At 34.3% G+C, this 14,655-nt stretch overlaps 1 protein-coding gene and 1 long non-coding RNA gene across 9 annotated transcripts in view; both read right to left on the bottom strand.

Moving 5' to 3' along the window:
* LOC127900030 (uncharacterized) overlaps positions 1 to 409 on the bottom strand; it is a 749-nt gene extending 340 nt beyond the window's left edge. The window contains exon 1 of the long non-coding RNA XR_008051997.1: positions 115 to 409. This is a non-coding gene — a long non-coding RNA (uncharacterized LOC127900030). The remainder of the gene's footprint in view (positions 1 to 114) is intronic.
* Positions 410 to 1,255: 846 nt separating this feature from the next.
* LOC102607024 (pentatricopeptide repeat-containing protein At1g76280) lies at positions 1,256 to 8,686 on the bottom strand. Of its 8 annotated transcripts, none has more exons than XM_052433785.1 (16): positions 8,521 to 8,686; positions 7,463 to 7,585; positions 7,280 to 7,346; positions 7,125 to 7,185; positions 6,948 to 7,005; positions 6,527 to 6,720; positions 5,921 to 6,028; positions 5,432 to 5,614; positions 4,680 to 5,189; positions 4,205 to 4,300; positions 3,948 to 4,121; positions 3,190 to 3,417; positions 2,443 to 2,565; positions 2,137 to 2,325; positions 1,859 to 1,978; positions 1,256 to 1,712 (listed from the first exon to the last, which is right to left on the bottom strand). In XM_052433785.1, the coding sequence occupies exons 3-16, from the start codon at positions 7,291 to 7,293 to the stop codon at positions 1,299 to 1,301; spliced, it is 2,472 nt and encodes an 823-aa protein (XP_052289745.1). In that variant the 5' UTR covers positions 7,294 to 7,346; positions 7,463 to 7,585; positions 8,521 to 8,686; the 3' UTR covers positions 1,256 to 1,298. The 8 variants fall into 8 exon arrangements, with proteins under 8 accessions (XP_052289745.1, XP_052289741.1, XP_052289744.1 ...); XM_052433781.1 differs by having other exon boundaries at positions 7,463 to 7,654; positions 8,521 to 8,685; XM_052433784.1 differs by having other exon boundaries at positions 7,463 to 7,597; positions 8,521 to 8,670.
* Positions 8,687 to 14,655: the final 5,969 nt, after the last annotated feature.

Here is a 14,655-nt window from a genome sequence, read left to right as displayed (position 1 = left end):
AATAGCACCACACATAGGTGAGAGAATAATGCATGCTCTATATATATACATATTTGCTGTCTTGGTCAAAACAATGCAAATGCGATAGAAGAGAATCAGTAAAGAATGACGAACCTAGCCCGGTTCTCCTCTTGACTCCCGACGCCGAGTCGTTATCGTCGGACCGAAACCACTTCACGAACACGAACCCAGCCGCTTCACGAACACGAACCATTGTAGGGCTTCTTCTTTCTCGCTTCTTTTTGGCTTCAAACAGTTTTCAAAGCGAAGACTGCAGTAAAAGAGGAACGATCGAGGAAACAAAATTCGGGTTAGCCAGCAAACCCAATTGCTTCGAAAATACAAAATTCGGCGTGCTGTGATTTTTAGATTCGATTCCGAGACCTTCGAATTATGACCAGACTTTGATTCTATTTGGACTTTCGTAGATTTCAATTTTAAAATATATATAATTTTGAAATTTTAACCGGTTAATTTTTTTTAAATAAATGTTTAACCGGTTGTAAACCTGTTAATGAAAAAATTTTAAATACTTTTATTATATTATAGTTATTAGGTACCGTTGATCTAATCCAATGGTCCACGTTTATTACGGTATCAATGCCGTAAATTTATTTACGGTATCAATGCCGTAAATTTATTTACGGCATTATAGAATTTTCCTAATTTATTTTATCATCTCACTGCCACATGGTGAAGATAATAATATCCACCCACACATAGGTAGGTGTGACAATAACAAAAGTTTTTACCATTTATGCTTTTAATAGGCGAAAGCAATTTGGGAATTAATGGCTTCTTAGCTTAAGAAAGAAGCTAATTTTTTCAAGGTATAATGTGGGTCAGAAAATTAATATGGAAAAAAAAAATATTGCTGTGAGGTGGAAATCCTAGTTTCTAATTTTCTTTTATTTATAATTATGTTTTCTTTCAAAATCTAGCTTCTTTACTGTATATTTATTTATTTATTTTCTTTTTAAGCTTTATGCATCCAAGGGCGAAGCTCTGAAATGCCCTCTATCCCATAAAGAGAGAAAAAAAAGAAACCCAGAAAATCAATTGAAAGATAGAAATAATTGTTTACATCTTAGCCTCTTGTGATATGTTTTATGCCTGGGCTCCCGCTAAGGTTTAAACTATGATCTCATTGATCCCCATCTGGCTCTTTAGGGACACATTGGATGATCAAAGACGAATAGACGATAGATGATTTTGTCGAAGATCCAAAAATAGGATGCTTTTCTAGAAAACAAAATTGCTTATTGGTGAAAAAAATCTTACCTATCATCATTAATCAATCAAGCAGTCTCTTGTTTCCGAGAATTTGAGTTAGTTTGAGAGTTTTCTAGCCCAGAGGCTCTATCAAGTGACCAAGAAATTGGGAACCCAACTATAGTACACCATCTTAACTGCAAAAGAGCAGCTGTAAATGCAAGATTCTCATCGGAATCTTCACAGAATTGGAGTATTCGTGATTCAGATTCCGAGTCTTCAGCAAGGATGAGATCCTCAAAATCTGATCTCTTTTCTTCTAAAGTGCTAACTTCTTCACAAAGCATTCGCATACTTAGCACCTGCAATGCTTCCATTGCGGCGTTGTGGAAACCACAGTTTACGTATCCAGAAAACACAAAATGGCAGGTTGATGGATCTGGCTGGACTTTGTTTTGGTGCATCTGCTCAATGATAAATTCAATTACATCTATCCTTCCCTGCCATCCAATCATGAATGAAGCAAATGCAATGTTTAACCATTTGTGTTTTGGTGCATGGATTAAATAACCTTTGTGATAAAACAAAGAACAAAAAAGAGACTAATTTAAGTGTGTGGAGAAATAGGAAACATGAGATGCTTCACCTTTTCACATGCCTTTTTAAGAATTGTATTATACAACAGAACATCATGTGGAATCCCTTCTAGGCTAACAAGATCCAACAGATTTAATGCTTCATCAAAGTCTCCATAGTCCAACAGTATCTGACATAAAACATGCTCAACAATTAGAAATAACTCTCTGGCATTACTTATAATGAGACAAGTAATCGTTTTAACTCAATTCAACTTCTTGAACAGGATAAAACAAAAGTATAAGAATTAATGTTACTCAATACATCAGTAACAACAGAAAAGGATACCTTTATGAGAGCAGTATATGTCATTGTCTGTGGATAAAACCCATCCCGCACCATCATGGAAACTAGTGCAGAAGCAGATTTGAAGCATCTTATAATGCTACAGCAATCAATCATTATGTTGTAAGTTGCAGCATTAGGTGGGATACCACAAGTTTTCATTTGTTTAAATATTTCCATAGCTCTGTGACTCTGCATATCAAGGTAAATTGATAATTAATAGTCAAAATACATGATAATATTAAGTATGAACCTACAAATCATCTTGCATCAATTGCAAACTATAGCTAATTCATCAGGTGTACTTACTTCCTGAGCTTCTACAAGCGAATGCAACACTGTATTATAGGTGGGCGTTCCCAAGGGAGTTTTACTATCACAGAAATACTGGATCAGCTCTCTGATCATTCCCTCTGCACCAAGAGCTTTAAGCTAAAAAAGAGGAAAAAAAAAAGGAGGAAGATGATGTACCCTCAGCAATGGATAAAATCGTAATGACAAGGCTTTGTGTCACAAAAAATGTAACAAGGTCAGCCCACAGTCACATTTCCATTTTATAAGAAATGTTGAAATAAGAAAAATATCAAGGCTAAAGAGCTTTGTAACTAAATTGTTAAGATAAATGGAATTCAGAAGTTCTTAATAATGTTATAAACTTGTAAAAAACTTAGCATGAAAATAAAATTCAAGAAGCAGTACCCAGTCGGATGCTTTCTGTAGCATTTTTCATTAAATCAGTATGATGTTTTACATAATTTCAGAGCCACAGTGACCCATACATGGTGCCCCCAGAGGGCACATGGTATTCTTTCTGAGAGAGTTCTACCAAAGGAGGCCTATTAAGGATATCGGTCCAAAGGCCAAATAATTTCAGAGGTCACTTGAGGGAATATAACTAGGATATCTCTTAATCCAAAAATTAAAAGAGCTATCTTTCAGTACCCATGCAAAAATATATATAAAATAAAGTGACATCCTAGTTTGGTTTTAAGTAGTGCAACCAAATTCATTATTCATCCACGGAAAAGGAACGGATTATGCAAGGCAGGAATTTACCAAGTTTTTCATAGATATATGACTGTGCTGAATGTTGTTCCTTGCCATATCCATCTCTATGGCATTTATCCTTTTAGCAGAATCCACCTGTGAAAACATATTGCCCTCTTCATATGGGGCATTCACATTACCAAATAGAGAAAACAGCAGCTCGTAAGTCCTGATATCTGGCCTCAGTTTTAATTGTCTCATTTTAGCAAATATCTTAATAGCTCGTTCAGGTTTATCCTGCAATGTTTAGTGAAAAAACTGTCATAGTCAAAAACAAGAAGAATTGGAAAATAACAAGTGCTAATGAACGTCAGTAAAGTAACACAACAAAGAACAAATGTTTTCTCTTCCTTGACGAAATTAGTTACATAGAACCAGTAGAAGTCATGATGATACCTATATTTCTTTGCCCTATGCATAGAAGACTAATTTCATATGCCTAGTTCACATTTATCTACTAATATTAGAACAAAAACAACGAGAACTCTATCCAAGCAAGACCAAAACCATTTATGCTAGCTTGCTCAAGCCTTCACCATAAGTCTAAAGCACCTTTCAATACAGCAAAATTAAAGCATATTCATCTGCCAGCACCATCCAACCTACTCTTCTCCTAAATGTTCATTGTAGAGACAGGAGATGAATGCTAAGTACCATTTCCAAGGATCTTGTGAACAATATTTTGGAAGTTCTAATTGTTCAGAAATGCTAACTTGGAGAGATCAGCAATATAGTGCAAAGTTTAAAACCTAGAAATATTAACATACCATGGTGTCACATGCTGCAAGAAAAGCACTGAAAGGCTTTGGATTGGTACATCTAGAAATTTGGTCCAGTAGAGCCTCAGCTAAGTCCAGTTCTAAAGCTTTGCTGCATTCAACTGAAAGGGTTGCAATAGTTGAATCCTGTGGCTTCAAGTTGTTCTGCTGCATTATCTTTAGCTGAAGATAGATGAACATAAAAATTGATAGCAACTCTTACATAAATAAAAATAAAGGCCAACTCGATAACCAATATAACTCACCACTTCCATTCCATTCCTGAGACCTCTATCAGAAACAATAGCTCTAATAAAGCCATCATATGTATGGCTTGATGGTTGCAACCCAAGACTTTGCATCTACATGGAAAAGTTTCCCTCAATTTAGTACACAACTTTTAAGACTCTGAATGAAGGGTTCACTAGATAAACAACAAATACAACAAAATAAGTACCACAACTTATTGTGAGAATCCAATTTGAGTGAAAAGCATTATCATTGAAGACACAAACAATATAAAAGTTTTAAGAAATTGCCATCCAAGTTACCGAGGCTTGCAAAAATGCAATTATATGAAATAAAACAGCACCTCATTATTTTCACTCAATGAAGGTATTGCTAGTCAGGGAGAATAGCGGGAAAAAAATATCTTCATTTCAGAAATTTACTTTCAATTCAGTTCTCTTAACCATATAGCATTCAATAATAAGAAGCTTAAAAGGAAAAAGTTATTCCTACCTGCAGCATTAACTGCTCTGCTAGTCCACTATTCTGAGTTCGTCCACATGCATGTATTACATCACTGAAAGACCATCGCAAGACCTTCATAACTGGCAAGGCTTTGAATTTATTCATCATACCTATTTTGACACTCTCAGCTTCACTGATTCCCACGTTAGAAATAACACATTGCTCATTGTTTCTGACACTGGTGTCTGTTCTCAAAGCAACAGCATGATCATTCTCCCCAAAGTCAACTTTCAGTGAGCTCAACCGACCATTTAAAGGTATGGGGATGTCCAATCTTGAAGAACGCAACCTTCCTTCAGAAGTTCTAGTAATATAGAGCTTTCCCATCATGGCTAAAGCTACCATATGTTGCAATGTTTCATATGCAGATTTTAAGTCTCTCAACCTTGTAAAGGACCAAATAAACTTTCGTAGGGAGAATATGCTGAGACTGTAGTGTTTAATATAGTCCTCCCAAATTTCATGGACAGCGGACAGATTTTTCTGCCAAACTGCTAGCTGAAGTCAAGAAAAATTAGAAATATAATCTGAGATGAAATGGAAAGGAAACTGTCTGCATGGTAGGGGAAATTATGGACGAAAGCTATGGGGAGAACTGAAAAAAACAGCCTTTCCAAGATGAAATTAAAAAAAATAGATTAATAAATAAATGAAAGGAATAAAAAATCTTCTCATGCTCATATTGTACTAAAGCTGTGTCTTCTTGAGCATAATAACAAAAGGAGATCAACACCCCTTACCTTGAGAAGCTCGGTATATGTAACTTCATTCTTCCCCACCATCCGCGAGTCCATTAAATCCAAACATAGATTGGCATGAACCATACTATGCAGTTTTGCACAAGCTCCCAAGAAACTATTGTACACAGGAAGAATGGGATAAATGCCATATCTTTCTCCAAGAAAATAAATTAAGTTAGATGCCTGAACAAAGCACAGAACAGAAAAATATCAGAAGTTATTTCATGACAATAATTGGGTGAGGGGGAAGAGGAACACAATATCAAAAATCTATAAGTTGATACAAATCTTAATGGTAGGCATAGGGTGGTAAAACTGAAATTATTACCAAAATCTATAGATAGTTTTCATAGCACTAACAAAAATACGTTCATTATTATCTAGACAGAAATTTAGTTTTCCATACTCGTAACGAAATGTTTAAGAAATAAAAGTAACCAACCAACATTATTAGAAAAGTACTTTCAAATGATATATATATGTTCATACCTCCTCTAAGTAACCCCCTTTACATAGAGCTTGCATCATTAGCAGGTAACATTTGTTATTTAAGCCAATCTCCTTTTCCTCCATCATTCTCCAAGTCTCCATGACAAACTGCATGCAGAAGAAGAAACTGTCATAGCTGTTATGGCCAAAACTACTCACTCTGAATTCCATTTTATGTTGGAATCCTCTGTTATTATTCCCAGCATCTGCTGCAATATTTAGAGTTCTTAGCCAATTCATACTGACAAGTAATCCCATGAAAATAATTAGAAGTCACTGGATGCATTATGTGTTTAATGACTCCTGTAAACCTCTCCAAAGAATGAGCATAATGTTCAATTATACATCGTATTGGTAGCTAGCTCCTCAACAAATATATGTACATGTTTAAATCCACTTGAACTGCGAGCGTATTTTCGTTGCCTTGTTAGTGAATCAACAGAACAAGAAAAATGACACAATAGCATTATTTCATGATCTGTCAAATGTGCTTCACATCCTCATCACATGTGTTCCAACTCCAATGAATTAAACATTTCATAAACAAGACCATGCCAAAAAAGACACAGATGTAACCAAACAAATATGAAACGCTTTTTGGCTTACCAGAGGATCAGGTGATCTTGCACAATAATTCAGAATATGAAAAAAATCATCAGCTCCCAATGAGTGGTGTGCATGGCCAAGATTCAAAAGCAAATGAGAAGCTCTGCTTCTCTCACCCCTACAAAGTGCATCAACTATTTGCATTTGCGTCACCTTTGAAATTGACTCTTCCTTGTGTCCTAAAAACTCATAGCCTGTACTCATCAACTTTCACATTTAACACTTCATACATAGAAGTTATAAGGAAAAAAAAAAAAACATGTTGCGACTTTAAATGCACAGTTGCTATGAAAGAGTGTCGAAAAACACTTTAGTTGTGCTTTCGAAATTTAGCTAAAGCACAACATCTAGAAACATGCATAATTAAACTAATCATAGGTATAGCCTTTAACCGAGAATATTGGAACTAGAAAATGATTACCCATTGTGGTCGTAAGAGTCCGTGATAAATCCAGTTTATTAGCAACATTTCTTCTTTCCTATAACTCAATTTATTGTTGAAAAGTAAATCAGAAAAAGAAATTAAAGATATTTTTATGAAATACAACTAAAAGTATTAATAATCAAACAAACAAAAGGGATAAATCAGTAAACTTACGTGTTTGTGAAATTTTGATTTACAAAAAGAGTCAGCAATTAACTGAAAACGAGTCCTCAATCTGTAAAAAGCAAAAGAGTCTTGTTATCACTCAACAAAACAATAAAACAATGTTGTTAAATAAAGATTTAATTAATGTATACAATAGTACTTACAAAGGTCTATACATGATTCTGAGAATTTCCCTCACTACCCCAATTGCGCTTGCTGATATTTTGTTTACTGTTTAAGCATTTTTCCAGAATTCAAACTTTTCTCGGGAAAATCCAACACGCATGACCAAAACATACAAAGTATGAGCCTCAATGATAATTTGGGCCCTTCAAGTTGCGCAATACCAATTATGACTTCTACATGACTTCTGACACAAATATTGGTCAAATCAAATGCCTTCCAACAGCAGCGCCATGCGTCCGTGCAGCGGCAAGTGAGCTTCCTGCAGCAGCGGCAAGGCGAGCTTCCTGTAGCAGCGGCTAGGTTCCAATTTAAATTTCTTTTTTGTTTCGTATTTTTCTTTCATGCAATTGAACCTTAAAAATATAAAATATAAAAAATAAAAAATAAAAAAGAGAGAAAAACAAGAAAAGAAAAGGACCAAAAAGCATGTATGGGGAATTTCTGATAGACAGGAAAGGAAAGAGTGTATTTCTCTGAGTATCTCAGTCAGTCAAGTCCTTTTTGCTTTACTTTTGTCTTTCCTTGTCCTTTAGATCTCTATTAAATTAATTAATTTTAAAATCAATCCTTTTCAAATTTTTTTTTTCTTCTCTTGTAATCTTGTTTGTGGCATCAGAAGAGCAAATATACATGATGTCAGCTTCAGGTTAAACGTGCCCCCTTTAAAAAGCAAAGCAAAGCAAGCCTCCATCTAACTCTCGGTTGACTGATTGGTTGGTTTGTTCTAGTCTTATAATCGTCGCAACAGCAACAATAAAACAAAGAAATGTGAGATTGTGGCCGACTCATTTCAAGTTTCAACAATCTCAAAATATACTTAGTTTAGTTTCTTTCTAATTAACCAACTGAACTTAACACTTAGGTAGTAGTTACAGTGTGAAGCTCAATTCAAGTGTAAGCAACCCATTATGGGGTCTGAGGAGAATAGATTCCTGCAGGAGCAATTATGTTGTGCTTTGAAACAAAAATTTAACTGTTCAAAGTTTCTATAAGTTCAAATAAACAAATACAACACAAAGCAGAGCTTGCACCACTCTTAGAGAACATAACCAATACAACAAAACACATTATGAACAAAATAAAAAAGAAGCAAGTAGCTATAGTGGTGGAGCATTAAAAATTTAAGATTCAGAAATCAACTTCAAAATAGAAGCATAATAAAAAATTCAAATCAAACCTTAAATTGATTAAGGATTCATAAATCAAACATAATACTAACTGCTGCTTGATGACTGAGGCGGCGAAGAGCGGCCACGCGCGGCGGTGGTAAACCAGCGGCTGTGCCGTCGTGTGGCGCAGAACAATGATGGCGTCCGTCGCTGGCGTCGAGAGCTGTGCTGGATTGGGTGAAGTGCGGCGGAAAGGAAAGTGAGTTTCGTTTTTCTTTTTTTTTGGGTCTAATGCAACTGGAATTTATCATTAAGCTCCCACACGTTTTAATTTCATTAAAGAAAATCATTGTTCCTCCTATCTTATTAAATAGATCCCTATCCTACAAGCCGTGTGCTTTTTTTTCACATTTACTGTGCCCATGAAACAAGGAAATGTTTGATTTCTAGGAGAAAGAAAAGAGTCAAAGACAAAAAATTAAAATTAAAATATGATTAATACATCAAATTTTAGTGAAAAAAGTTCAAAGAATTTTATTAAATTCTTTACTTGAATTGTTTATGCAATATGATATTGGTCAAATAGTCTCAAATAATGACATCATAACATCGATGATGAATTTTTTTATTCACGATGAATTTTCATCACATCATTGATATAGTAAATATTTATATGCCATGTTGTTTTGATTAATTTTTTAATACTTTAGGGATCTATTTAATATAAATGGATTAATTATATGTGTAGATGACAAATATCCAGTTGATATAGACATTATCTATGTGACCAAATCCTTAATTATTCATGATGGATACGTTCGTATTCATATCTAATTTTAAATGCTGGATATAGATATGAATTTTATTATATGTACATAAACATTAAATTTATATTTTTAAATCAAAGAATTGTGTAACATATTAATTTAGTAAAAACTAATTAATAATATATTACATTAATTAATTCTTCTCATTTTTATTTAAAAATTAATCAAAATTATCATGTTTAAAAACATAATTCTAAAATAAAATTGGTGGTGTTACTGCTCCAACTGACATTGCTGTCGCCGATAGTGACAAGGCAGCCAAGTGGTGACGAATCTCATACCATCAGACTCGAAATTTTGTGATCTACGCAATGGTAAAGATTTCGTCGGCAAACACTAAACAGTGGTGGCACCAATGCCACCCTAAAGGGCGACAACAACTTGACTCTACCGTATAAGGCATTGAAGTGAAGTGCCCACCACCTGAATCAAGATCGTTGGCGTCCGAAATGTTTGATCGAATGACAGTGCACAGCACCATATTGTCATTTGATGCCAGTATTATGTATCCACCACTATTTTATGTGGCATTTGTGCCAGCAATATTCTGTTTTTGCTGACAAAATTACTACCATTGCATAGGTCATGAAGTGGCGAGTCTGATGATATTGAATTCATCACCATATGATAGTCTTCATCACTGCTAGCTATGGCACCACTCCCGGAACAGTGATGCCGGCAACGAGACAATGTCACCAGTGAATTTTTAAAATTTTCTAAAATTAAAATATTTTTCCATATTCTTGTTGTGATAGTATATTTGAGAATTATAATTTTGTTTAGGATATTTTTGTATTTATTCATTTTTAGTCTAAAAATATGATAAATGGATTGGATATTGGAACTCATCTAATATCCATATCCATTCAATATCCAATTGAATATTAAAAAAAATATCCATATCTATATAAAAAAAATTGGATGGATATTGTGCAAATTCATATTTTCTATTTGAATCTTATTACAATATAATGAGAAAGAATATCAATTTATATACATTAGACCTTAGGGAAAAATGATAAAAAACAAGTAGGATATTCCAAATTAATATCCCTAAAAAACATAAACTAAATCTCCTAAAATTTGGTTACTACAAACTGGTATTGACAAAAAATAGTTAACACACAGCTGTAAATTATAGCTAACATTTGCAATACTCCCCCTCACGCTAGAGCATAGATATTCTTTATGCCCAGCTTGCATACAAACTCTTCAAACTTGTGTTCAGGTACTAATTTTGTTAGCATATCTGTAGTTTATTTCCTATCAGAATAACACCAAACAATATCTCTATTTTCTAGTTTCTTTTTAATGAAATGCCAGTCTACCTCCATATGTTTTGTCCTGTCATGATGGACAGGATTATGAGCAATATTAATTGCTGCCTTATTATCACAATAAAGTTGCAAAGGATTGTCTTTAATTATTTGTAATTCTTTGAGAACATGTTTTATCCACATATACTCACATACTGCATGTGCTAGTGCTCGAAACTTTGCTTCGGCATTGCTTCGTACTGCAACAATTACTTCTTGCTTCTCCAAGTCACAAGGTTTCCCCGCACCTTATTACAATAACATGTTATAGAATTTTTATCCATGACATTTCCAGCCTAATCCGCATCAACAAATGCTTCTATATTCTTTTTTTTTTCCTTTTACAAAATAAAGTCCCTTTCTTGGTGTTGACCTTAAGTATTAAAGTATCCGATTTACTACCACCAAGTGAGCTTCTCTTGGAGAGTACATGAACTGGCTTACTAAGATAACTGCAAAAGCAATATTATGTTTGGTATGGGAAAGGTAGATTAATCTTCCTACCAATCTTTGATATCTCCTCTTCTCCAAGGGTGTACTATTTTCTTCAAGAGCCAACTTGCTATTTGGTTCAACTGGTGTGATAGCAGATTTACAGTCAGTCATGCCAGTTTCCTTTGCCAAATATAAGGTGTATTTTTGCTGTGTAACTAGAATACATTTGGTTGTTCTAGCCACTTCCATTCCCTGAAAATAACGTAGTGAACCAAGATCCTTAATTTCAAATTCACGGGCCAATTTTGTCTTCAATCCTTATAGCTCTTTTTTGTCATCCCCTATTAATATAATGTCATCAACATACACGATTAAAATAACTAACTTCCATTCTATAAACTGTTTGTGGAAATATAGTGTGATCGACTTGCCCTAAGAGTATCCACATATTCTCAAGACTTTCCTAAATTGGTCGAACCAGACCCTAAAAGAATGTTTAAGGCCATAAAGAGACTTTTTTAACTGATAAACTCTTCCAGCAGGTCAATTTTCTTCAAAACCAGGCATTATATCCATGTAATTCTCTTCTTCTAATTCTCCATTCAAGAAGGCATTCTTGATATCAAGTTGATTGAGAGACCAATCCAAAATTGCAACAAGAGAGAGAAGAATCCTTACAGTATTAAGCTTTGCCATTGGCGCAAAAGTCTTTAGGTAGTCCACCCCATAGGCTTGTGTGAAACCCTTCACCATGAGTCATGCTTTATACTTGTTCACACTTCCATCAACCTTACATTTGATTTTAAATACCCACTTGTTTTGCACAGTCCTCTTGTCTTTAAGTATTGGCAAAAGGTCCCATGTGTTACATTTTGTTAAGGCTCCAATATCTTTTTAGATAACTTTCTTATACTCATTTCGCTCAAGGGCTTCATGGATGTTTCTTAAAATAGTGGTATTAGATAGATTGGCCACAAAACTATACTCTTTAGATATATTTTGCATATGACAAAAAATTATAAATAGGATGTTTGGTGCATTTTCTCACTATTTTCTTTATCATAGTAGGCAAATCTATGGACTTCTAAACTTCGTTCTTAGTATGTTCAGTAGGTGGTTTTGATCATTCCTTAGTTCAGATCTTGGTTATGCTAGATCTATAAGTAGCTATACCTCTTGAGTTTTATTCTTCCTTCGTGAATGGACAAGAAACTCGCCTATTGATTCCTCTAAATGTAAATTGGCTTATATACCCTCATTCCTTGGTAATGCTATTGGTTGATTGAGTTTTGTGATGTAAGGTGGGCTAGAATAAAGCTCTAGACTAAGTGATGGGGTGTTTGGTAGATCTGAAATAAGTGTATAATCATTTGGAAAATTGGGTTTTAAGTTGGAATTAGCGGGCAAATTAGGTCAAGCTAGAATTACTAGGTAGATTGGGTTCTAGATTAGGGGTTAGGCTGGAATTATTAGTAGGCTGAGAAATTAGTGTAGGGATCTCAGTTTGGATAGGTTCTAAGATGTCAAGAGGAGCCTAAGAATTATCTTCTCTCAAATTCTCCCTTTAAAGAGAATTACTTGGGTAGAAATGTTGATTTTCAAAGAACTTGACATCCATGGTGACGAATAGTTTCTTTATTTGAGGATTATAACATTTGTACCCTTTCTTGGTAGGAGAATATCCTAAAAACAGACACTTGATGACTCTAAAAGACAGTTTTGTTGTTTGAAGACTCAGAAGATATATAAAGGTTGTACAACAGAAAGTTTTGAATGTAGGATTATAGGTAACAAGATGATTTTGTGGGTAGCTTTCAAGAAAAACATAAATAGTTGTCTCAAATTTAAGAACTCGAAAGGACATACAGTTTGAAAGGTAAGATGCTGTAAGAATGGTCTCCTCACAATATATTTTTAATATATTGGTTGTGAACATAATTGCCCTAATAACCTCTAAAAGGTATCTTTTTTATTTTACTCCTTATTGTCGGGGAGGAAAAATCCGACTAATTTGGGGAGTTGGGGTGGCTAGGGAGGATAGCCGAGCCATTTTGTAACTTTCTAAAATGGAATTGAAATACTTGATTCCATTATTTGTGCAGAGTACATGAATGTCAGTTTGAAATTGGTTATTACCATGGCATGGAACTATTTAAAGGTTTGTTTGCTTTAGATTTTTCCTTTAAAAGGTATATCCAAGTTGTCCTAGAGTGGTCATCTATCAATATAATGAACCATTTGGTTTTTGATAGGTTGTTAACCTATAATGCACCCCAAATATCATTATGAATCAAAGAGAAAGGCTATGATGGTTTATAAGGTTGACCAAGAAATGAAACAAATGTATGTTTAACCATCTGAAAAAATTCACAATGTAATCAACTTAAATCTTTATTTTTGAATAAGGAAAGATATAAGGTTTTTAGATATAAAAAGTTAGAATGGCCTAACTTATCATGCCACAACATTATTTCAGAAGAAATAAATTCACATTAAGAGACTTGAGCTTGTACTTTCACAGGCCCTTTATTCTTGAGATAGTACGGTCCTTCATATTCTTACACATTTCCAATCATCATCCCCAAGATTGGATCCTGAAATACACATTTAGAACCATAGAATTTAGCTACATAGTTAGGGTCTTTGGTACATGTGCTAATTGAAAGAAGATTGCACTTAAGATTAGGGACATGTAAAACTAAAAAAAAAGAGTGAGACAATCTGATAGTTTTAGCGTTCATTTTCCAGCAATAGTGGATAACGATCCATCAACAATCCTCATTTTATAATTACCTAAACATAGAGTGTAAATAGAGAAAAGTTGAGAAGACCTCTGTCATATAGTCTGAGGCCCCTAAATCAGCAATCTAAGGATTCTTTTTGAGGGATTGTATGTTAAAGGCTGATGGATAGTATTGCAGGTAGAGGAGGGCATGTCATTACCTTTTGCTTACTGATTTTGTATGAAGATTGCTGCAACATTTCGAATTGATCTTTTGTGAGGGAAAACTAATTAGCTTTCTCTGTTACCATTCCCTTTGGTTTTTGCTGGTGTTTTAGTTTCCAATCTACTGACTTTCCATGAAACTTCCAGTATGAGTCTCGGGTATATCCTTTTTTATGGTAATAGTCATAGTAGAAACGTTCTCCATGTTTTGCCCCTTTTAGTCACCTAGTTGATCTTTTTTTTTTTTTTTTTTGCTCACTAATGTTGATCTCTTTGTCTCAGTTCCTTAACTAATCGCATCATAACTCTCTTTCGACTTTCTTTACGCCTCAGCTAAAAAAATTGCTTTATGGATGGAAGGCAAATGATTCTTTCTTAGTATTTTGTCACAAACTTCATCATGTTCTTTGTTGAGTCTATAAAGAAAATCAAAGAGACGTTCTTTGTCTAACATCATCTTATATTTGGTAGCATCCTCAGAACAATGCCACTAGGATTCATAGTAAAGGTTGAGTTCTTACCATCTATTGTGCATAGAACTAAGACATTGAGTCACCAAGAGACTTCCTTGCTTATGCTCACGTAACTGTGACTTGATTTCAAAAAGTTAAACTACATTCCCCTAGTCAGAGCAGGTTTCTGTCACGGCTTCTTAAAGCTCCTTTGCGGTTGGTGATTGATACTAAAAAGTGTACATTTAATAAGGATAAAATTATTAGT

The sequence above is a fragment of the Citrus sinensis genome, chromosome 9 (assembly GCF_022201045.2).
Source record: "Citrus sinensis cultivar Valencia sweet orange chromosome 9, DVS_A1.0, whole genome shotgun sequence".
In the NCBI taxonomy this organism is placed as follows: Eukaryota; Viridiplantae; Streptophyta; class Magnoliopsida; order Sapindales; family Rutaceae; genus Citrus; species Citrus sinensis.
This window is presented reverse-complemented; position numbering and strand designations above follow the sequence as displayed.